The sequence below is a fragment of the Callithrix jacchus genome, chromosome 7 (assembly GCF_049354715.1).
Source record: "Callithrix jacchus isolate 240 chromosome 7, calJac240_pri, whole genome shotgun sequence".
NCBI classification, from domain to species: domain Eukaryota; kingdom Metazoa; phylum Chordata; class Mammalia; order Primates; family Cebidae; genus Callithrix; species Callithrix jacchus.
The window spans coordinates 22,044,338-22,068,255 of NC_133508.1; the positions used below are offsets into that span (position 1 = coordinate 22,044,338).

The 23,918-nt window shown below is 45.0% G+C and overlaps 1 protein-coding gene and 1 pseudogene across 49 annotated transcripts in view; one reads left to right on the plus strand and one right to left on the minus strand.

Moving 5' to 3' along the window:
• The window catches only part of MLLT10 (MLLT10 histone lysine methyltransferase DOT1L cofactor), a 245,921-nt gene that overhangs the window by 12,627 nt on the left and 209,376 nt on the right, over positions 1–23,918 (plus strand). For 43 of the 49 annotated variants that reach the window (XR_013519574.1, XR_004745526.3, XR_013519576.1 and 40 more), the window contains exon 3: positions 2,851–2,930. Coding sequence is in view for 26 of the 49 variants with exons in the window: in XM_035306915.3 (XP_035162806.1) it covers positions 2,851–2,930 (80 nt within the window). In the remaining 23 variants the exon portion in view is untranslated. Of the gene's footprint in view, positions 1–154; positions 254–2,848; positions 2,931–23,918 lie in introns of those variants that run through there. The other 6 variants (XM_078329595.1, XM_078329596.1, XM_078329589.1 and 3 more) reach the window with 2 other exon arrangements.
• Positions 12,083–12,350, minus strand: LOC108592464 (cyclin-dependent kinases regulatory subunit 1 pseudogene; annotated as a pseudogene).

Genomic DNA, 23,918 nt, shown 5'->3' on the forward strand with positions numbered 1-23,918 from the left:
CTGCTTCAGCCTCCCAAGTAGCTAAGACTACAGGCCTGGACAACCATGTCGGCTAATTTTGTATTTTTGGTAGAGATGGGGTTTCACCATGTTGCCCAGGCTGGTCTCGAACTTTTTTTTTTTTTTGAGACAGAGTTTCCGTCTTGTTTCCTAGGCTGGAAGGGTGCTCTCTTGGCTCACTGAAACTTCCACCTCCACCTCCTGGGTTCACGAGATTCTCTTGCCTCAGCCTCCCGAGTAGCTGGGAATACAGGCATGTGCCACCATATCTGGCTAATTTTGTATTTTTAGTAGAGATGGGGTTTCTCTAATTTGGTAAAGCTGGTCTAGAACTCCAGACCTCAGGTGATTTCGCCAGTCTTGGCCTCGCAAAGTGCTGGGATTACAGGCTTGAGCCACTGCATTTGACCTGAATTTATATTCTTTAAAGACTTTGCACTATTTAAGACATTTTCAGATTTCTGCCTAGCAAGCTCATGTGAAAGTCTATTGGTTAATAGTGTTTTTAGAGTTTTGGAAAATTTTCTGTTTGAGCTAATTATTAACTTTAAAAACCAATTTTATTTTATTTTTTTGAGATGGAGTTTTGTTGTTACCCAGATTGGAGTGCAATGGCACGATCTCGGCTCACCGCAACCTCTGCCTTCTGGGTTCAAGCAATTCTCCTGCCTCAGCCTCCCCAGTAGCTGGGACTACAGGCGTGCACCACCATGCCCAGCTAATTTTTATATTTTTAGTAGAGACAGGGTTTCACTTTGTTGACCAGGATGGTCTCGATCTCTTGACCTTATGATCCACCCGCCTCGGCCTTCCAAAGTGCTGGGATTATAGGCGTGAGCCACGGCGCGTGGCCTAAAAACCAATTTTAAAACAAGACTGTGATTAGACATGTGATGTATACTTAGATCATTTGGAGCATTCACATCATTATGTATTTTTTTTTTTTGAGATGGAGTTTCGCTCTTGTTACCCAGACTGGAGTGCAATGGCACGATTTCGGCTCACTGCAACCTCCACCTCTTGGGTTCAAGCAATTCTCCTGCCTCAGCCTCCCAAGTAGCTGGGACTACAGGCGCGTGCCACCATGCTCAGCTAATTTTTGTATTTTTAGTAGAGACGGGGTTTCACCATGTTGACCAAGATGGTCTCGATCTCTTGACCTTGTGATCCACCTGCCTCAGCCTCCCAAAGTGCTGGGATTATAGGTTTGAGCCACTGTGCCTGGCACATCATTATGTATTTAGAAATACACATTTTTGTTTTTGAGACAGGATCTTACCCTGTTGCCCAGGCTGGAGTGCAGTGGTGTGTTTATGGCTCACTGCAGCTTTGATTTCCCAGTGTCAAGTGATCCTCCTATCTCAGCCTCCTGAGTAGTTGGGACTATAGGCACATGCCACCATGCCCAGTTAAGGTTTTATTTTTTGAGAATGGAGTCTCGCTCTGTCACCCAGGCTGGAGTGCACTGGCATGATCTCAGCTCATTGCAACCTCCCACTCCTGGATTCCAGTGATTCCCCTGTCTCAACATCCTGAGTAGCTGGGATTATAGGCACCCACCACCATGCATAGGTTAGCCAGGCTGATCTCTAACTCCCGACCTCAGGTGATCCATCTGCCTCAGCCTCCCAAAGTGTTGGGTTTATAGGTGTGAGCCACCATGGCTGGCCTTTTTTTTTTTTTCATTTGAGATGCAATTTCATTCTTGTTGCCCAGACTGGAGTGCAGTGGCTCGATCTCGGCTCACTGCACCCTCCTCCTCCTAGGTTCAAGGGATTCTCCTGCCTCAGCTTCCCGAGTAATAGGATAACACCACGCCCAGCTAATTTTGCATTTTTAGTACAAATGGGGTTTCTCCATGTTGGTCGGGCTGGAGTTGAACTCCTGACCTTAGGGGATCTGCCTACCATGGCCTCCCAAAGTGCTGGGATTACAGGCGTGAGCCACCATGCTCCATCTAATTAAAAAAGAAAATGCTTTGTGGAGTCTCACTATATTGCCCAGACTGTTCTAGAACTTTTAGGCTCAAGCAGCCCTCCCACCTTGACCTCCCCAAATGCTGGGATTACAGGCACAAACCACCGAACCCAGCATTGATGTATTTAGATGAGGTAACAAAAGAGTTGCATTTAAAATTTTTACCTTTTTTATTTTTAGTTGGTGGGGGTCAAGCAATTCTCCTGCCTCAACCTCTCCAGTAGCTGGCATTACAGGTGTATGCCACCATGCCCACCTAATTTTTGTATTTTTAGTAGAGATGGGTTTTTACCATGTTTGTCAGGCTTGTCTTGAAGTCCTGACCTTGTGATCTGCCCTCCTCAGCCTCCCAAAGAGCTGGGTGTAAACCATTGCTCCTGGCCTTAAAATTTTTACTTTTTTTTTTGAGACGGAGTTTCGCTCTTGTTACCCAGACTGGAGTGCAATGGCACGATCTCGGCTCACTGCAGTCTCTGCCTCCTGGTTCAAGCAATTCTCCTGCCTCAGCCTCCCGAGTAGCTGGGACTACAGGCGTGCACCACCATGCCCAGCTAATTTTTGTATTTTTAGTAGAGACGGGGTTTCACCATGTTGACCAGGATGGTCTCGATCTCCTGACCTTGTGATCCACTCTCCTCGGCCTCCCAAAGTGCTGGGATTATAGGCGTGAGCCACCATGCCCGGCCCCAAATTTTTACTTTTTAATTAAATATGCTATATATGTGATAAATGGGATATAAAATGTTTTACTTCTCTGCAAAGAGGTAGTTTACTTGAATAGTGACAGGTAGATTAATAGGGCTTTGAAAAGGTATTTGATTTTTCCATCGTTCTTTGAATCTTAACATTTTAACACATTTCATTTTTCAACAGCTTGCTATGGCATTGTTCAAGTACCCACTGGACCATGGTTTTGCAGGAAATGTGAATCTCAGGAGAGAGCAGCCAGAGTGGTAAGAACTATTTATCAAAAACATTAAACTTCAGTGAGTAGCTTAGGAACTTAGGAACTGCACTTACGTTGTAGTTTTCGGAGCTGTCAGTCGTTTGTTCAAATGTGATAATGTAAAAGAGAATTTAGGCCAAATATTGACTTGTAGTATTAAACAGATTTTGTAAAATTGAAAAAGAAATGGAATCAAGTGAGTGTATTTTGGATACTTTGAAAGCATAAAAATACATGGTCATATTTGGGCTTTATTAACTAGTTACAGAATCAAGAAAGCCTCAAAAAGTTTGAAGGTTACACTGGCTAATCAAAGTTAAAATATAATGGCAATAGAATCATAAGGAAGTTACATTTATAATTCTGTTAGGTTTTGTTTAATGGGGGAACAAAACAAGAATTTTAGTGACTGTCATATTCTTTTTACTACATCTTTGGATGTATAGTTTAACTTTGAACACACTGATTTTAGGCATTCAGTTCGTTTGGCAAACCAACATAAAAATTTTTTTTTTTTCTGAAAAAAGTTAACTTTGGCTGGTTACCTTATTTCAGAGCTTTTGTAAACCTCTTAGAATGAAGGACGTGGCTGGGTGCAGTGGCTGATGCCTTAATCACAGCACTTTGGGAGGCCGAGGTGGGTGGATCATGAGGTCTGGAGTTCGAGACCAGCGTGGCCAAGATGGTGAAACCCTGTCTTTACTAAAAATTCAGAAATTAATGGGGCACAGTGGTGGGTGCCTGTAATCCCAGGAGGGCTGAGGCAGGAGAATCGCTTGAACCCACGAGGTGGAGGTTGCAGTGAGCCGACATTGCACCACTGTACTCTAGCCTGGGCAATAGAGCAAGACTCCATCTCAAAAAAAAAATAAAAAAGAGTGAAGGAGATGTCGGGCGCAGTGACTCATACCTGTAATCCCAGCACTTTGGGAGGCTGAGGTGGGTGGATCACAAGGTCAGGAGTTTGAGACCAGCCTAGCCAAGATGGTAAAACCCCGTCTGTATTAAAAACACAAAAATTAGCTGGGCATGGTGGGACGTGCCTGTAATCCCAGCTACTTGAGGTTGAGGGAGAAGAACTGCTTGAACGCAGGAGGCGCAGGTTGCAGTAAGGTGAGTTTGAGCCCTTGCACTCCAGCCTGGTTGACAGAGCAAGACTCCATCTCAGGAAAAAAAAAATGAAGGAGGTAGGCCAGGCCCAGTGACTCACACCTGTAATCCCAACACTTTGGGAAGGCGAGGCAGGAGGATTGCTTGAGTGCAAGAGTTTGAAACCAGCCTGGTCAATTTAGTGAGATCTTGATTCTGTAAAAGAAAAATAAAAAAAATTAATTGGGGCTGGGCACAGTGGCTCATGCCTGTAATCCCAGCACTTCGGGAGGCTGAGGCAGGTGGCTCACATTAGGTCTTGAGTTCAATACCAGCCTGGCCAACATGGTGAAACCACATCTCTGCTACAAATACAAAAAATTAACTGGTTGTACAGTGTGCCCCTGACTACTTTGGGGCCCAAGACAGGAGAATCGCTTGAAGGAGGGAGGTGGAGGTTGCAGTGAGCTGAGATTGCGCCATTGCATTCCAGCCTGGGTGACAGAGTGAGACTCTGTCCCCCCAAAAAAAATTAGTTGGGTGTGGTGGCTTGCACCTGTAGTCTCAGCTACTCTGGAGGCTGAGACAGGAGGATTGCCTGAGCCTGGGAGGTTGAGACTGTAGTGAACCATGACTCCAGCCTGGGTGACAAAGAGTAAGAGACTCTCTCACAAAAAAAACAAAATGAGGGAGGTATGTTTATCCTTTGTGGCCACAAACATTTTCCCGTTTTAGATTTCTGGAAATATCAGAGAGACAGATTTTATTTTCATTAGTTATGCAAAGGTACTGCCATTTAAAATGTGATAGTTCCTTTCTTTAAATTTTATTGTATTTATTCATTTATTATTTATTTTAAGACTTCTTGTTATAGCAAGTTCTTTTCTTTTTTTTTTTTGAGACGGAGTTTTGCTCTTGTTACCCAGGCTGGAGTGCAATGGCGCCATCTCGGCTCACCGCAACTTCCGCCATCTCGGCTCACCGCAACTTCCGCCTCCTGGGATCAGGCAGGCAGTTCTCCTGCCTCAGCCTCCTGAGTAGCTGGAATTACAGGCACACGCCACCATGCCCAGCTAATTTTTTGTATTTTTAGTAGAGGCGGGGTTTCACCATGTTAACCAGGATGGTCTCGATCTGTTGACCTCGTGATCCACCTGCCTCGGCCTCCCAAAGTGCTGGGATTACAGGCGTGAGCCACCGCGCCTGGCCAGCGAGTTCTTTTCTTTTGGTGTTGATTATGGAATTAGATCGAAGGTAGAAAACAAACATTTCAATTTCTTTATCTAGGCATATAGCAAGAGCAGAAGCTTTTGTTTTTGTGTGGGCAATTTTTGATCAGTAGAAATAATGGGCCTGGCTCTGTGACTCCTGCCTGTAATGCCTGCACTGTGGGAGGCCAAAGTGGGCAGATCACCTGAGGTCAGGAGTTTGAGACTAGCCTGGCCAATATGGCAAAACCCCATCTCTACTAAAAATACAAAAATTAGGTGGGTGTGGTGGTGTGCACCTATAATGCCAGCTACTTGGCAGACTAAGGCAGGAGAATTGCTTGGACCTGGGAGGCAGAGGTTGCAGTGAGCTGAGATCGATCACACCATTGCACTCTATCCTGGGTGACAGAACGAGACTTTGTCTCAAAAAAAAAGAAATAATGGCTGAGTGGCCTATATAAGTGTGTTGAGTCTCAGAGCTATTTTTATTCTTTTTATTAATTTGAGACAGTCTGGCTCTGTTCCCTAGGCTGGAGTGCAGTGGCTCACTGCAGCTTTACCTGGGCTTTACCTGAGTCCTGGGCTCAGGTAATCCTCCTGCCTCAGCTTACAGGTCTGTACCACTACACCCAGCTAATTTATTATTTTATTGATTGATTGATTGATTGGGTGACAGAGTCTCGCTCTGTCGCCTGGGCTTGAGTGAAGTAGAGCAGTCTCTGCTCACTACAACTTCTGCCTCCCAGGTTCAGACCATTCACCTGCCTCAGCTTCCCAAGTAGCTGGGACTACAGACATGCGCTACCATACCCAACTAATTTTGGTACTTTTAGTAGAGTTGGGGTTCACCATGTTGGTCAGTCTGGTCTTGAACTCCTGACCTCAGGTGATCTACCTATCTTGGCCTCCCAAAGTGCTGGGATTATAGGTGTGAGCTATCACACCTGGCCTGATTTTTACTAGAAATGAGGTCTTGCTGTGTTGACCATGCTGGTCTTGAACTCCTGAGCTCAAGCAGTCCTACCTCAGCCTCCCAAAGTATTGGGATTATAGATGTGAGCACCTGTGCCTGGCCAGAGGAATTTTTTTTTGTTTTTGAGATGGAGTTTCGCTCTTATTGCCCAGGCTGGAGTGCAATAGCGTAGTCTTAACTCACTCAAGCTCTGCCCTCCAGGTTCAAGTGATTCTCCTCCCTCAGCCTCCTGAGTAGCTGGGATTACAGGCATGCACCATAACACCCGGCTAATTTTTGTATTTTTAGTAGAGATGGGGTTTCACTGTATTGGTTAGGCTCGTCATATTGGTCAGGCTGGTCTTGAACTCTTGACCTCGTCATCCTCCCACACTGGCCTCCCAAAGTGCTGGGATTACAGGTGTGAGTCACTGTGCCTGGTCCCAGAGCAATGTTTTTATAGTTCTCAGGATGTTTGGTTGTGTGTAGCAGAATTACAGCTGTTATTCTAATGGGATTTTAAAAATGGAGCATGAAATCAACCATAGAAAGTTTAGGACCTGGTGAAGTCTTTTTAGAGCAACCCTTTGACTTTTTTCTCTGTGTATGATGTTAACAGTTTGTGGTGAACAGGTCACTAGGCAATGGAACCTATGCTTTATTAGTAAACACTGACAATGAGAAGAGGCTATTCCAGGGGGTGTCACCATAGATTGAAGCCTGGAAAAGCTAAGAAAATAAGGTGGGTATTAAGATAGAGAAGATAATGAATAAGGAATGGCAGAATGCCAGCATCATTTGCCTCAGATGCCACTTGTTGCCTGTTTCTACTATTTTGTTCCTAAGGACATGGTCAAAGTGTCCATGTGAATAAGGTAGTCATCTTAAAAGAAGTATTAGGGCCGGGCGTGGTGGATCATGCCTGTAATCCCGGCACTTTGAGAGGCTAAGGCAGGTGAATCACCTGAACCCAGGAGTTCTGAGACCAGCTTGGCTAACATGGCGAAACTCCATTTCTACTCTTCTACTGCACTCCAGCTTGGGCAACAAGAGCGAAACTCTGTCTTAAAAAAAAAAAAGTATATTAGATGCTGGGTGTAGTGGCTTGCACCTGTAATCCTAGTGCTTTAAGAGGCCAAGGTGAGAGGATCACGCCTGAGTTGGAGATCAGGCCACGAGTTGGAGATCAGCCTGGGCAACATAGGGAGACCTTATCTCTACAGATAGAAAAAAAAAATTAGCCGCATATGGTGGTGTACTTGTAGTCTTAACTATGTGGGAGGCTGAGGCAGAAGGATCTATTGAGCCCATGAGTTTGAGGTTGCAATGAGCCATAATCACACTATTGCATACTACTACAGGTGACAGAATTAGACCCTGTCTCTTTTTTTTTTTTTTTTGAGATGGAGTTTTGCTCTTGTTACCCAGTCTGGAGTGCAAAGGCACGATCTCGGCTCACTGCAACCTCTGCCTCCTGGGTTCAGGCAATTCTCCTGCCTCAACATCCTGAGTAGCTGGGATTACAGGCACGCGCCACCATGCCCAGCTAATTTTTTGTATTTTTAGTAGAGATGGGGTTTCACCATGTTGACCAGGATGGTCTCAATCTCTTGACCTTGTGATCCACCTGCCTTGGCCTCCCAAAGTGCTGGGATTACAGGCTTGATTCACTGCGCCCGGCTGACCCTGTCTCTTTAAGAAAGAAAAGTTTTTAAGAGAGGCATTTTATTTCAGCATCATTTGGTGGGAATGTGGGGGTCATTAGGGATTTTTTTTTTTTTTTTTTTTTGAGATGAAGTTGCCTAGGCTGAAGTGCAATGGTGTGATCTTGGCTCACTGCAGCCTCCACCTTCTGGGTTCAAGCAATTCTCCTGCCTTGCCCTCTAGAGTAACTGGGATTAACAGGCGCCTGCCACCATGCCGAGCTAATTTTTTTTTTATTTGAGATGGGTTTTGCTCTTGTTGCCCAGGCTGGAGTGCAATGGCACAATCTTGGCTCACCGCAACCTCTGCCTCCTGGGTGCAAGCAATTCTACTGCCTTAGCCTCTAGAGTAGCTGGGATTACAGATGCCTGCCACTGTGCCTGGCTAATTTTTTTTTTTTTTGAACAGTCTTGCCCTGTCGCCAGGCGCCAGGCTGGAGTGCAGTGGCTCGATCTCGGGTCACTGCAACTTCTACCTCCCGGGTTCAAGCATTTCTCCTGCCTCCGCTTCCCGAGTAGCTGGAACTACAGTTGCATGCCACCACGCCCAGCTAATTTTTGTATTTTTAGTGGAGACGGGATTTCACCATGTTGGCCAAGATGGTCTCGATCTCTTGACCTCATGATCTGACCACCTCAGCCTTCCAAAGTGCTGGGATTACAGGTGTGAGCCATAGCGCCTGGCCCTGGCTAATTTTTTGTCATTTTTTTTTTTTTTTGAGACCAAGTTTTGCTCTTGTTGCCCAGGCAAGTAGCTGGGATTACAGGCATGTGCCACTAGGACTGGCTCATTTTGTATTTTTAGTAGAGACAGGGTTTCTCCATGTTGTTCAGGCTGGTCTTGAACTCCCCACCTCATGTGATCCTCCCCACTCTGTATCCCAAAGTGCTGGGATTACTTGTATGAGCCATTATACCCGGCCAAGGATTTTTAAAGAAGAGGCAGAGCCATAACCTTTTCTAAATTACTGTAGTGTATAATTATATAGAATTGACTTGAGGCCAGGCATGGTGGCTCACTCCTATGTATATATATATGTATATATACGTATGTATAATTATTTTTTTGAGATTGAGTTTTGCTCTTGTTGCCCAGGTGCAATAGCGATGGTGTGATCTTGGCTCACTGCAACCTCCACCTCCCAGACTCAAGTGATTCTCCTGCCTCAGCCTCCTGAGTAGCTCGTATTAGAGGCATGCACCACCACGCCTGACTTATTTTTGTATTTTTAGTAGAGACGGGATTTCTCCATGTTGGTCAGGCTGGTCTCAAACTCTTTACCTCAGGTGATCTGCCTGCCTCGGCCTCCCAAAGTGCTGTGATTACAGGTGTGAGCCACTGTGCTTGGCCTGTAGTGTATAATTACAAAAGGTAGGGTCCTTTATAAGAAACAAATAAGCAAAGAAAGGGCATTTTATTATTAGGATACAGGAGCCAAGAATCCTAATATGGAAATGTATTTGACCCAGAAAGGGAACTGAAATAGTCTTGTGAATGTTTTTTCTGCTTTTGTCTGCATGCTTGCTCTCATTCTTTTCTTCCTGCAGATTTACTCTGCTACTTGTTCCAACAATCAGTAGCTAACTTTTTGAGTGTTTACTGTGTGCCACATACTGTGCTAAATGTTTTATGACAGTTATTTCATTTAAGCATCCTATTATATCTATGAGGTAGATATCATTCTCATTTTATGGCTTATCCATAAAAACTATAGTATCCTTATGATACTATAGTTTTAAGAGAAATAGATGTCTTATGAGAGTCTGGGATGTGATTAAACTCTTAACTACTGTGTTACCTCCTATGGTGAAAGATGACCGTATCTCAGCTCCTGATATTTTCCATCTCCTGTCTCAAAAGCAGGTAAATTCAGTCCCAATTTAATGTTCCTTTGGAGAAAACAATAAAACAAAAACCCAACTCTGGTTTGGCTTGGATGGGGTACCTAGCTCTGGACCATTTTGCAGTGGTGAGACATATTGTCGAGTTGCTCAGATGCAGGAGGAACCCTGTGGATTGGTGGTAGCTTACTTCTCACGAAAGGGGGATTATGATCTCGCAGAACCCTGGCAGACACCAAACAGTAAAGATTCAGAAAAGTAAAGGAGCATTTTCAGAAAAGTAAATTGGTACTATATAGAATTGACTTGAGGCCAGGCGTGGTGGCTCACTCCTTTAATCCCAGCACTTTTGGGAGGCTGAGGCGGGTGAATCACGAGGTCAAGAGATCGAGACCATCCTGGTCAACATGGTGAAACCCCGTCTCTACTACAAATACAAAAATTAGCTGGGCATGGTGGTACGCGCCTGTAGTCTCAGCTACTCGGGAGGCTGAGGCAGGAGAATTGCCTGAACCCAGGAGGTGGAGGTTGCGGTGAGCCGAGATCACGCCATTGCACTGCAGCCTGGGTAACAAGAGCGAAACTCTGTCTCAAAAAAAAAAAACAAAAAGAAAGAATTGACTTGAAAGGGGAGGTTAGAGATGGACTTAGGATGCTATTACTATAAAGATGTGGGAATAGAAAGGGAAGGAGTAGAAAAAGAAGGGAGCATTTTGAAGGATGAAATGACAGAAATGGATATTAGGTAAAGAAAAGGGAATGATCAAAAATGATTCTTAGGGTGCTCACTCATTAGTGGTGATACCATTAATAAATATTAGTACAGTTGTAGTAGAGGAAGGAGAGCAAGTGAAGAGAAAAAGACTGTTTTGGGCATGTTGGTTTTGATGCTGCAAAGATTTTTGTACTGGAAATTTAGGATACAGTTACAGAGTAAAGTCAGAGTTGAAGCTTCATAGGGGGAAAACTGGGAACCACATGCCTATTTTTTTTGCTAGAGAAGATAAATGTTCACATTTGGGAGAGTAAAAGTGATTACCAAGGACTGACAGTGAACTGTCAGGAAAAGAGAACCTTAAAAGTACAACTGTGGCTGGGTGTGGTGGCTCCTGCCTGTAATCCCAGCACTTTGGGAGGCCAAGGTGGGCAGATCACCTGGCGTCAGGAGTTCTAGACCAGCCTGACCAACATGGAAAAACCCTTCTCTACTAAAAATACAAAATTAGCTGGGCGTGGTGGCGCTTGCCTGTAACCCCAGCTACTCTGGAAGCTGAGACAGGAGAATGCCTTGAACCTGGGAGGCAGAAGTTGTGGTGAGCCAAGATCGCACTGTTGCACTCCAGTCTGGGCAACAAGAGAGAAATTCTGTCTCAAAAAAAAAAAAAAAAAAGTACAGTCACAACGGAGACAACTGGGTTTTTAGAAAGAATAGTTGATAGTAACAGTACGCCAGGGATACTGAAGGACTAAAAAACATTTTTGAGACAGTAAATACAGCTTCCTGGTTTGGATAGAACCTTGGTTATAGGGCATGGAAGACAGTAGAGGATTTGATTGTTGTGTGGAAAATATAAAGAAAGAAAAAATGAAGAGATGAGGTTGAGGAAAGGTTGGTTTGTAAGGGAAGTTTTTTGTAGATAGACATTCATTATTTAGAAAAAACACCCTGTCTCCCAAAAGAAAAAAGTTTTACACTTTCTCATGACTATTTTTGTTTTTTTTGAAGACGGAGTCTCACTCTGTCACCCAGGCTGGAGTGTAGTGGTGGGATCTTGGCTCACTGCAACCTCTGCCTCCCGGGTTCAAGTGATTTTTCCTGCCTCAGTCTCTTGAGTAGCTGGGATTACAGGTGCGTACCACCATGCCTGGCTAATGTTTAGATTTTTTTTTGGGGGGGGATTATAAAAACTTCCTCTTTAATCAAGTCTTATAACATGAACAGATTCTTCAATAAAGTGGAAAGTTTCCAGTATACTGAAACATAAATCCACAAGTCATCATACACACAACACCTGGCAGGAAAAAACAATAACAAGTTTCATAATTCCTGTAACTGCCATGGTCTTAATCTCAGATGCTTCCTTCATCTGCCAAGCGTGTTCTGGATACACAGCACACCGTGGCTTTTGGGGTCACACTCAGCTGAGGCTTTGGGTCCACAAAGCACTCATCTGGCTGGGCTATGGTGGTGGTGGCTCTACTCAAGAAGCAAAGCAGTTACCAGCACATTCAAACAGTGTATTGAACATCTTTTAAATATCAAAGTGAGAACCAAGAAGATAACATAATAATGTCATCAGAAAGATGTTAGGAAGTAAGGACAGCTATGTAAAGCCTGAGGCTGGAAAGTGGCTTGCCAGCTTCATTTCTTGGGCTTCTTGGGTAGTGGGCACCGGAACAGTAAGAATTGAGGTTCTGGTTCATGGATCATATAATGGACCCATCCCTGACTCTGCTGACCACCAAGATTTTTCCATTCAGATTCAGACATCAAATGGGTTTTAGGGACCAGCTTGGCTATGTCCTTGAGCACCATGACATGACATGCTGATACTCAAACTCCTTGTTGTCGTATTTGTCCGAATAGTAAATTTGTTTGTGCGACATGATCGCTCCGTCTGCTAGCCTTCACCCCTGTGCCGCCAACCTCTGAGCAACTCCCAGCAGCACACCTAATGTTTATATTTTTAGGAGAGACAGGGTTTGACCATGTTGGTCATTCTGGTCTTGAACTCCTGACCTTGTGATCCTTCTGTCTTGGCCTCCCAAAGTGCTGGGATTACAGGCGTGAGCCACCTCGCCCGGCCCCCTTTCATGACTGTTTTTTAATGTATGTATTTAGAGGCAGGATCTCACTCTTTGTCCACACTGGAATCAGTGGTGCGATTTTAGCTCACTGCAACGTCGAACTCTGGGGCTCAAGGAATCCTCTTGCTTCAGCCTCCTGAGTAGGACCATAGGCACATGCCACTATGTCTGGCTAATTTTAAAATTTTTGGTAAAGACAAGGTCTTGTTATGTTGCCCAAGGCTAGTCTCAAACACCTGGCTTCAAGAGATCCTCCCATGTTGTCCACCAGAAGTGTTGGGATTTCAGGTGTGAGCCACCATGCCTGGCCTATTTTTTATTTAGTGAGCATTTGTTCTGAATTCCTGCAGGCTGATGTGACTTATTAGAAATTTTATTTATGTATATAATTTTGATGAGATACAGAGGATTTTTTATTTTATTTTATTTTATTTATTCATTTTTTTTGAGACGGAGTTTCACCCTTGTTACCCAGGCTGGAGTGCAATGGCGCGATCTCGGCTTACTGCAACCTCCGCCTCCTGGGTTCAAGTAATTCTCCTGCCTCAGCCTCCTGAGTAGCTGGGACTACAGGCGTGCGCCACCATGCCCAGCTAATTTTTGTATTTTTAGTAGAGACGGGGTTTCACCATGTTGACCAGGATGGTCTCAATCTCTTGACCTTGTGATCCACCCGTGTCGGCCTCCCAAAGTGCTGGGATTATAGGTGTGAGCCACCGCGCCTAGCCTACAGAGGATTTTTCAAAAAATTAAGTTTGATTTTTAAAAGATCTAGCCCTGCCTCATCACCCAGGCTGGAGTGCAGTGGAGTGATCTTAGCTCACTGCAACCTCTGCCTCCTGGGTTCTAGTAATTCTTGTGCTTCAGCCTCCTGAATAGCTGGGATTACAGGCATGCACCAGGATGCTTGGCTCCTTTTTATATTTTTAGTAGAAACCGGGTTTCACCATGTTGCCCAGGCTGGTGTCAAATTCTAAGGCTCTAGCAATTCTCCTGCCTTGGCCTCCCAAAGTGCTGAGATTGCAGGCATGAGGGACCGTACCTGGCCAGGTAGGATAGTTTAGTTTTTAAATATTCTACTTTGCTATTTCATTTTGAGACCAAGTCTCACTCTGTGGCCCAGGCTGGAGTGCAGTGATGTGATCTTGGCTCATGGCAACCTCTACCTCCCAGGTTCAAGTGATTCTCCTGCCTCACCCTCCCAAGTAGCTGAGACTGCAGGCATGCACCACCACTCCTGGCTAATTTTTTTTTTTTTTTTGAGGCAGTGTCTCACTCTTGTCACCCAGTCTGGAGTGTGTTGGCCTGATCTCAGCTCACTGTAATCTCCGCCTCCTGGGTTCAAGTGATTCTCCTGCCTCAGCCTCCAGAGTAGTTGGGATTATAGGCTCACCACGGTGCCTGGCTAATTTTTTCTTTTTTGAAACGAAGTCTCACTCTTGTCCCCCAGGCTGGAGTGCAGCGGCACAATCTCAGCTCACTGCAACCTCCACCTCCCAGGTTTAAGCCATTCTCCTGCCTCAGCCTCCCGAGGAGCTGGGATTACAGGCACCTGCCACCATGCCCGGCTAATTATTGCTTTTTTTTTTTTTGAGACACAGTCTTTCTGTTGCCAGGATGGAGTGCGGTGGCGAAATCTCAGTTCACTGCAACCTCTGACTCCCTGGTTCAAGTGATTCTCCTCACTTGAGGAGCTAATTTTTTTTTTTTTGGTATTTTTAGTAGAGACGAGGTTTCATCATGTTGGCCAGGATGGTCTTGATCTTCTGACCTTGTGATCTGCCCACCTTGGCCTCCCAAAGTGCTGGGATTACAGGCGTGAGCCACTGCACCCAGCTGATTATTGCATTTTTTTAGTAAGATGGGGTTTCACCATGTTGGCACCTCCAAAGTGCTGGGTTTACAGGCACTTGGCCAGTTTTTTTTTTTTTAGGTGGCGTTTTTAGTCTTGTTGCCCAGGCTGGAGTGAAATAGCGTAATCTTAGCTCACTGCAGTCTTTGCCTCCCAGGTTCAAGCAATTCTTCTGCCTCAGCCTCCCGACTAGCTGGCATTACAGGCATGTGCCACAGCACCCAGCTAATTTTGTATTTTTAGTGGGAACAGGGTTTCTCTATGTTGGTCAGGCTGGCCTCGAACTCCCGACCTCAGGCTATCTGCCTGCTATGGCCGCCCAAAGTGCTGGGATTGCAGGCGTGAGCCACTGTGCCTGACCTGTAGTTTTTGTATTTTTACAGAGACAGCATTTCACCATGTTGGCCAGGCTGGTCTTGAACTGCTGACCTTAGGTGATTTGCCTGCCTCGGCCCCTCAAAGTGCTGGGATTACAGGCGTGAGCCACTGCGCCCGGCCCAACTGCTGGCTAATTTTTGTAGTTTTAGTAGAGATGGGGTTTCACTATGTTGGCCAGGCTGGTCGTGAACTCCTGACCTCAGGTGATATGTCTGCCTTGGCCTCACAAAGTGCTGGGATTACAGGTGTGAGCCATTGGGCCCAGCCTCTACTTTGCTTTTTATGTATTTATTATTATTATTATTTTTTGAGGCAGAGTCTCACTCTATCGCCCTGGCCTATTGTTTATTATTCTAATTTTTAAATTTTTTTGAAACAGGGTCTTGCTCTGTCTCCCAGGCTGCAGTTCAGTTGTGTGATCATGGCTTACTGCAGCCCCAACCTCCTGCACCTTAAAAGTCTTCCTCCCTCAGCCTCTTGAATGGCTGGTGCCACAGGAGTCCACCAGCATGCCTGGCTAAGTTTTAAATTTTTTTGTAGTGGTGGGGTCTCGCTGTTTTCCTCAGGCTGGTCTTGCATTCCTGGATTAAAGCAGTCTTCCCGCCTCAGCCCCACAAAATGCTGAGGTGACAGTGTGAGCCACTGTGCCCGGTCTATTTAAAAAAATTTTTTAAAGATGGAGTCTCGGCCGGGCACAGTGGCTCACACCTATAATCCTAGCACTTTGGGAGGCCGAGGCGGGTGGATCACGAGGTCAAGAGATCGAGACCATCCTGGTCAACAAGGTGAAACCCCATCTCTACTAAAAATACAAAAATTAACTGGGCATTGTGGTGCACCCCTGTAGTCCCAGCTACTCGGGAGGCTGAGGCAGGAGGATTGCTTGAACCCAGGAAGCGGAGGTTGCGGTGAGCCGAGATCGTGCCATTGCACTCCAGTCTGGGTAACCACAGCAAAACTCTGTCACAAAAAAAAAAAAAGAAAAGAAAAGATGGAGTCTCACTGTGTTGCCCAGGTTAGAGTGTGATCATAGCTCATTGCAACTTGAACTCCTGGCCTTGAGAAAATTTTATCTCTTGAGGCCAGGAATTCAAGGCTGTCGTGCACAATGATCACGCCTGTGAATAGTCCTGCATTCCATTCTGGGCAACATAGGGGGGAGACCCAGTCTCTCTGAAGGGGTTGGGGGTGGGTGCTGTGACTCATGCCTATAATCCCAGCACTTTGTGTGGCTGAGGCGGGCTGATTGCTTGAGTTCAGGAGCTTGAGACCAACCTGGCCACATGGTGAAACCCTGTCTCTACAAAATAATACAAAAATCAGCCAGGCATGGTGGCATGTGCCTGTAGTCCTAGGTACTTGGGAGGCTGAGGTGGGAGGATCTCTTGAGCCTAGGAGGTGGAGGTTGCAGTGAGCTGAGATCATGCCAATGCAGCACAGCCTGGGCAACAGTGGGAGAGACCCTATCTCAAAAGTAGGGAGGGGAGAGGCTGGGCATGGCAGCTCACCCCTGTAATCTCAATACTTTGGGATGCTGAGGCAGGAGGATCCCTTGAGCCCAGGAGTTCAAAATCAGCCTGGGCGCCAAGGTGACAATGTCTCCACAAAAAATAAAAACAACTGGGCATGATGGTGCACACCTGTGGTCCAGCTACTTGGGAGACTGAGGCAGGAGGATCACTTGAGTCTAGGAGTTACAGGCTACAGTGAGCTGTGTTTCTACCCCTGCATTACAGCTAGGGAGATAATGAGAGACCCTATCTCAAAGAAAAAAAGAATTTGTGTTATTAAGTTACTGTTATTTTAGATCTAAGTGAAGGGCTATTTTTTTTTCCTATAGGAGGTAAGCTGTGACTCTGTGACTTTTCCCTGCTGCTCTGCCTCTTTTTATTGCAGTGTTCTTCCTGGCTTCTTAAATTTTTTTTTTTCTTTGAGACAGAGTTTTGCTCTTGCTTCCCAGGCTAGAGTGCAAAGCTAGAGTGCAAAGCTTGGCTCACTGCAACCTCCACCTCCCAGGTTTAAGCAATCCTCCTGCCTCCCAAGTTGCTGGGACCACAGATGCGCACCACCATGCATCCGGCTAATTTTTGTATTTTAGTAGAGATAGGGTTTCGCCATGTTGGCCAGGCTGGTCTCAAACTCCTGACCTCAGGTGATCCACCCACCTCAGTCTCCCAAAGTGCTGGGATTATGGGTGTGAGCCACCTTGCCCGATCCCTAGCTTCTTAAATTTCGAGGGAGAAACTGTTATATGGAATTAAAAACAAAAGTTTTAGGAATTGATCTAGGGTTGCACTATCTTATTTTCTTTTTGCTTATTATAAACAGTTATGAATGATATAGAACATACAATACGTATCTGCGTGTTCCTACCGAATTGAACAATCTTTTGCTTTTACTTAAAATGAATAATGAATTAAAAAATTAAGTTGAAGTACTTTTTATCCTCTCCCCAGTCTGAGTCAAACATTATTCTTTTGTTTTGTTTTGTTTTGTTTTTTTTGAGATGGAGTTTCACTCTTGTTACCCAGGCTGGAGTGCAATGGTGTGATCTCGGCTCACTGCAACCTCCGCCTCCTGGGTTCAGGCAATTCTCCTGCCTCAGCCTCCCAAGTAGCTGGGATTACAGGCACGTGCCACCATGCCCAGCTAATTTTTTGTATTTTTAGTAGAGACGGGGTTTCACCATGTTGACCAGGATGGTCTTGATTTCTTGACCTCGTGATCCACCCACCTCGGCCTCCCAAAGTGCTGGGATTACAGGCGTGAGCCACCGCGCCACTGCGCCCGGCCCGTTTTGTTTGTTTTTTTTTTAAGATGGAGTCTTGCCCTGTCGCTCAGGCTGGAGTTCAGTGGCAGGATCTCTGCTCACTGCACTCTCTGGCTCCCAGGTTCAAGCAGTTTTCCTGCCTTAGTCTCCCAAGCTGCTGGGATTATAGACACCTGCTACCACACCCGGCTAATTTTTGTATTTTTAGCAGAGATGTAGTTTCACCATGTTGGCTAGGCTGGTCTTGAACTCCTGACCTCACGTCATCCACCCACCTCCGCCTCCCAAAGTGCTGGGATTACAGGCCTGAGTCACTGCACCTGGCCAACCATTATTCTTTCAGTGTCTTTTGCTCCTATTTTAATACTTAAATATATTCATAAATACCATAAAATACAGGTTTACAGAATGGTATATGGTACCATTTTCTGCACCTTATGATATGGCTACCTAATACATACTGATCTAGTTCATTTTTTTTTTTTTTTAAAAGCCTACAGTACCCGGTATTCCCCAGGCAGTCTCCCATCCAAGTACTAACGATGCCTGACCCTTGATCTAGTTCATTCTTACCTGATTTTCAGTATTCTGTTACAGAATGTATCACAATTTAGTTCTCTTATTATTTAACGTTCTGATTATTTTATAATCACAAATAGCACTGCAGTAAACATTCTTGTATATAATGAAACTTGTTTTTTGTTTTTAAATACAGTCTGAAGCCTGGTGTGGTGGCTCAGTCAAGCCTGTAATCTCAGCACTTTGAGAGGTTGAGGGGCTGAGATGGAAACATCGGTTGAGCCCAGGAGTTCAAGACACACCTGGGAAACAGAGACACTGTGTCTCTAAAAGTTACAACAACAACAAAAATCTGATAATCTGTACAAATAGGCAGATTTTTTATGGTAATGACTGATACATTTGGGTTTATTAATAATAATCTTTGTGTTATCTGTTATGCTTTTTTCCTTTCCTTTTTTTCATTTTGGTTGGAGTGAGTTTCCTTCATTCTTTTTTTTTGTGTGTGTGGTCAAGGGCTTAGAAGAGACAGAGTCTTGCTCTGTTGCCGAGGGTGGAGTACAGTGGCAAGATCTTGGCTCACTGCAACCTCCGTCTGCCCAATTGAAGCAATTCTGTCTCAGCCTCCCGAGTGGCTGGGATTACAGGTGCCTATCACCATGTCCAGCTAATATTTTTATTTTTTATTTTTTGTTAGTAGAGATGGAGTTTTACCATGTTTTGCAGGTTGGTCTTGAACTCCTGACCTCAGGTGACCCGCCTGCCTTGAACTCCCAAAGTGCTGGGATTATAGGCGTGAGCCACCCTACCTGCCCAGCCCCTTCATTCTTTTAGTTTTTAATTGTCTTCTGATATGGAGGTCATATGCTCTATTTCTTTTCTTTTAGTGATTGCACTTAAAGTTTTAACATGCATACTTAATGTTTTTCTGAGTCTTAAATTAGTATCTGTACACTTTCGGACAAAGCGAAGGTCCTTAGGATGTCTTGATTTCTTCTGTTCTTTTTCCCTCGAACAATCTGTGTTATTGTCGTCTTTTTTTTTTTTTTTGGAGAGACGGAGTTTCCCTCTTGTTACCCAGGCTGGAGTGCAATGGTGCGATCTCGGCTCACCGCAACCTCTGCCTCCTGGGTTCAGGCAATTTTCCTGCCTCAGCCTCCTGAGTAGCTGGGATTACAGGCACGTGCCACCATGCTCGCCTAATTTTTTGTATGTTTAGTAGAGACGGGGTTTCACCATGTTGACCAGGATGGTCTCTATCTCTTGACCTCATGATCCACCCACCTCGGCCTGCCAAAGTGCTGGGATTACAGGCGTGAGCCACTGCGCCCGGCCTATTGTGTCTTTATTATCCTGCCGGGTTTTAAGACAGAGTTTCACCTTCGTTGCCAGTCTGGAATGTAGTGCAACCTCTGCCTTCTGGGTTCAAGCGATTCACCTGCCTCAGCCTCTGAAGTAGCTGGGATTACAGGCATGTGCCACCGTGTCCTGCTAATTTTTGTATTTTTATAGGGACCGGGCTTCACCATGTTGGCCAGGCTGTTCTTGAACTCCTGACTTGAGGTGATGCAGCTGCCTCTGCCTTCCAAAGTGCTGGGGTTACAGGTGTAAGCAACTGTGCATCTTATTTAGAATCTCCTTTTTTTTTGAGACAGAGTCTCACTCTGTCACCCAGGCTGGAGTGCAGTGGCATAATCTTGGCTTACACAACCTGTCACTCCTGGGGACAGTGATTCTCCTACCTCAGCCTCTTGAATGGCTGAGATTATACTCATGCGCCACTATTCCAGGCTAATTTTGGTATTTTATTTTTTTTTGAGACGGAGTTTCGTTGTTGTTACCCAGACTAGTGCAATGGCACGATCTCGGCTCACCGCAACCTCCGCCTTCTGGGTTCAAGCAATTCTCCTGCCTCAGCATCCCGAGTAGCTGGGACTACAGGCACACACTGCCACGCCCAGCTAATTTTTGTATTTTTAGTAGAGACGGGGTTTCACCTTGTTGACCAGGATGGTCTCGATCTCTTGACCTTTTGATCCACCCGCCTTGGCCTCCCAAAGTGCTGGGATTATAGGTGTGAGCCACTGAGCCCGGCTAATTTTAGTATTTTTAGTAGAGACTAAAAATACAAAATTAGGTTTCACTGTGTTGGTCAGGCTGGTCTTAAATGCCTCACCTCATGATCCTCCTGCCTTGGCCTCCCAAAGTGCTAGGGTTACAGGTGTGAACCACTGCACCTGGCCTCTATTTTGAATCTTGCAAATAATCGTGTGTTTAAAAAAAAACAGTCATTTATAATTTAGACTTTACGTTACTGGTGTTTTTGTTCAACCTAGCCTTTTATTTTCCTTGTTGCTTTATGGGTTCATTCTTTTTCTTTTGAAGGGTTTTGATATTTTTACTCAGGGTCTGAGACTAGTAAGTAATAAGTAAGAAAGCTATATTAGTCTTTTTGTGTCTAATAATTTCATTATTTTGCTCTCTTGGAAGCTAGCTTGAATCTTGTGATAAAAGCTATTTTCCTGTAATGAAAGATTTTATTCTAGTTTGTCTTCTGGTATCTATTGGTTGATAAACAATCTTTTGGCAGTTTGAATATCCTGTTGGAGACTTGGTCTGCTTTATCATTCTGAGGACTCAGTGTCCTTCTTTCATGTTTTATTTTCTGCTCTATATCTTTTTATTTTTTGAGATGGAGTTTCGCTGTTGTTACCCAGATTGGAGTGCAATGGCACAATCTCGGCTCACCGCAACCTCTGCCTCCTGGGTTCAAGCGATTCTCCTGCCTCAGCCTCCCGAGTAGCTGGGACTACAGGCGCACACCACCATGCCCAGCTAGTTTTTGTATTTTTAGTAGAGACGGGGTTTCACCTTGTTGACCAGGATGGTCTCGATCTCTTGACCTGTGATTCACCCGCCTCGGCCTCCCAAAGTGTTGGGATTATAGGCATGAGCCACCACGCCCATCCTCTATATCTTTAAATACTGTAACTTTCTCTTTTTTTTGAGACAGAGTTTCGCTCTTGTTACCTAGGCTGGAGTGCAATGGCGCGATCTCAGCTCACTGCAACCTCCGCCTCCTGGGTTCAGGCAATTCTCCTGCCTCAGCCTCCTGAGTAGCTGGGATTACAGGCACGCGCCACCATGCCCAGCTAATTTTTTGTATTTTTAGTAGAGACGGGGTTTCACCATGTTGACCAGGATGGTCTCGATCTCTTGACCTCGTGATCCACCCGCCTCAGCCTCCCAAAGTGCTGGGATTAAAGGTGTGAGCCACCGCACCCGGTCCCATTTTTTTTTTTTTTTTAAGATAGAGTTGAGGCGTCACCATGTTGGCCAGGCTGGTCTCGATCTCCTGACCTCAAGTGATCCACCCATCTTGGCCCCGCAAAGTGCTCAGATTTCAGGTGTGAGCCATGGTGCCTGGCCGTAACTTTCTCTCTTTCTTTTCCTAGAACTGTTCGGTATATGTTTGGGATTTTCATTCCGTTTTTCATGTCTTTTAATTTGTCTTTCATATTTTCTCTCTTATCTTTGCATTATGGATAATATCTTTAACTCTGTCTTCAGATTTGTGCTTATTTTTAATTCAATGAATACTTTTTATTTGTGAGTAAATTATAGCTAGAATTTCTGTGTGATTTTATTTTTCAATGTGTTTCTTCTTTTTTCAGGGTATCTTGCTTTAGTGTCTGAATATATTCCTTTATTTGTTTGAACCTTTTTTTTGTTTGTTTTTTTTATTGAGATGGAGTTTCGCTATTGTTACCCAGACTGGAGTGCAATGGCACGATCTTGGCTCACCGCAACCTCTGCCTTCTGGGTTCAAGCAATTCTCCTGCCTCAGCCTCCCGAGTAGCTGGGACTACAGGCGCACACCACCATGCCCAGCTAATTTTTGTATTTTTAGTAGAGACGGGGTTTCACCTTGTTGCCCAGGATGGTCTCAATCTCTTGACCTTGTGATCTACCCGCCTTGGCCTCCCAAAGTGCTGGGATTATAGGCGTGAGCCACTGCACCCGGCCTATTTGAACATTTAAAACATACTTATTGTAAAAATTATCGGATTTTGGAATTCTTTCATTTGTTTGTTAACTCTGGTGGTAGATGTCTGCGTATATTATGTAATTTTTGACTGCAAGCTAACCATCAGGAGGAGTTGCCTTTCTTGGGATTCCTATTCCTCTGTCATGGGGTGTAAAGATGTCACTGTGGGGTTTTTGCCTTTGCTGTCTGACTTTTAAGAATTGTTTGGCTGACCAGATTTTAATGGTTTCTACAAGTCAAGAGGTTATTCTTTTATTTAAAAGCAAAAGGGATTTTGAAGCTTTTATGACAGCTCTCTTAAGTCATTAGGCATTACACTTTTTCTGTCTTTCTACTATACCATCTTTAGCACCTGGTTTGTATGTTCAGGGTTATCCCATAGTCAAAGCACGGCAGCTGGAACTGCAGTCTTTGTGACTGCAAAAGAAGTTCCAGGCAGAAAGAAGGGGTGGCGGTAAGGTTTCAAGTGTAGTTCTCCAACTGAGTTGTACTTTTGTTTTTGTTTGAGACAGTCTTGCTCTGTTGCCCAGGTTGGAGTGCTGTGGCCGTGATCTCTGCTCACTGCAACCTCTGCCTCCCAGGTTCAACTGATTCTCCCACTTTAGCCTCCCCAGTAGCTGTGATTAAAGGCGCCCACCACCAAGCCTGGCTAAATTTTGTATTTTTAGTAGAGGTGGGGTTTCACCATGTTGTCCAGGTTGGTCTCAAACTCTTCACCTCAGGTGATATGCCTATCTCGGCCTCCCAAAGTGCTGGGATTATAGGATTACATGCATGAGCCACTGCGCCCAGTCCTGAGTTGTACTTTTTTTTTTTTTTTGAGATGGAGTTTCCCTCTTGTTTCCCAAGCTGGAGTGCAATGGTGCAATCTTGGTTCACTGCAACTTCCGCCTCCTGGGTTCAAGCGATTCTCCTGTCTCAGCCTCCTGAGTAGCTGGGATTACAGGTGCATGCCACCATGCCCCGATAATTTTTTGTATTTTCAGTAGAAAAGGGCTTTCACCATGTTAGCCAGGCTGGTCTTGATTTCCTGACCTCAGGTGATCCTCCCACTGTGGTCTCCCAAAGTGCTGGGATTACAGGTGTGAGTCACTGTGCCAATTCCTGAGTCATATTCTTAAATGAATTCTCCTTGAGGTTCCACTCAACAATGTATGCTTAATTTTACTGGCTCTTAATTGTTACCTTGCAAAAGGTAATCATAAAGTTGGGCCCATTGATAAACTGGTTGAAGTCAGAGTTCTGTTAGTAGGGAAGAAAGAGAAAATGGACTTGAATTGGTAGCTGCAGAGTCTGTCACAGTTTCTTTTGTGGGGTTCATTGCTCCAGGCCAGTCTCTAAGTTTGTTTCTTGGCTTGGATTTCTTCTGCACCCTTTAGATAATGGATTTTGGGCCCCATACTTTCTGTCAACATCCCCTTGAATTTCCTAGAGTGACTTGTCTACTCATGTCTAGAGTAAGCATCTCATTTCTCTGCAGCTTCTCTAGTCTTAGTAGTTCAGGGCATGTTTTTCTAGTCTCCTTCTGTTATGATATGGGCCCTTATCAGTTCCAATCCTTATGTAGAGCTTTTCTCCATATCTTTATTTTTTTGGAGACAGTCTTGTTCTGTTGCCACGCGGCAGGCTGGAGTGCAGTAGTGCCATCTCGGCTGACTGCAACCTCCACCTCCCGGGTTCAAGCAATTCTCCTTTCTCAGCCTCCTGAGTAGCTGACACTATAGGCACGCACCACCATGCCCAGCTAATTTTTGTATTTTTAGTAGAGATGGGGTTTCACCATGTTGGCCAGGATGGTCTCAATCTCTTGACCTCATGACCCA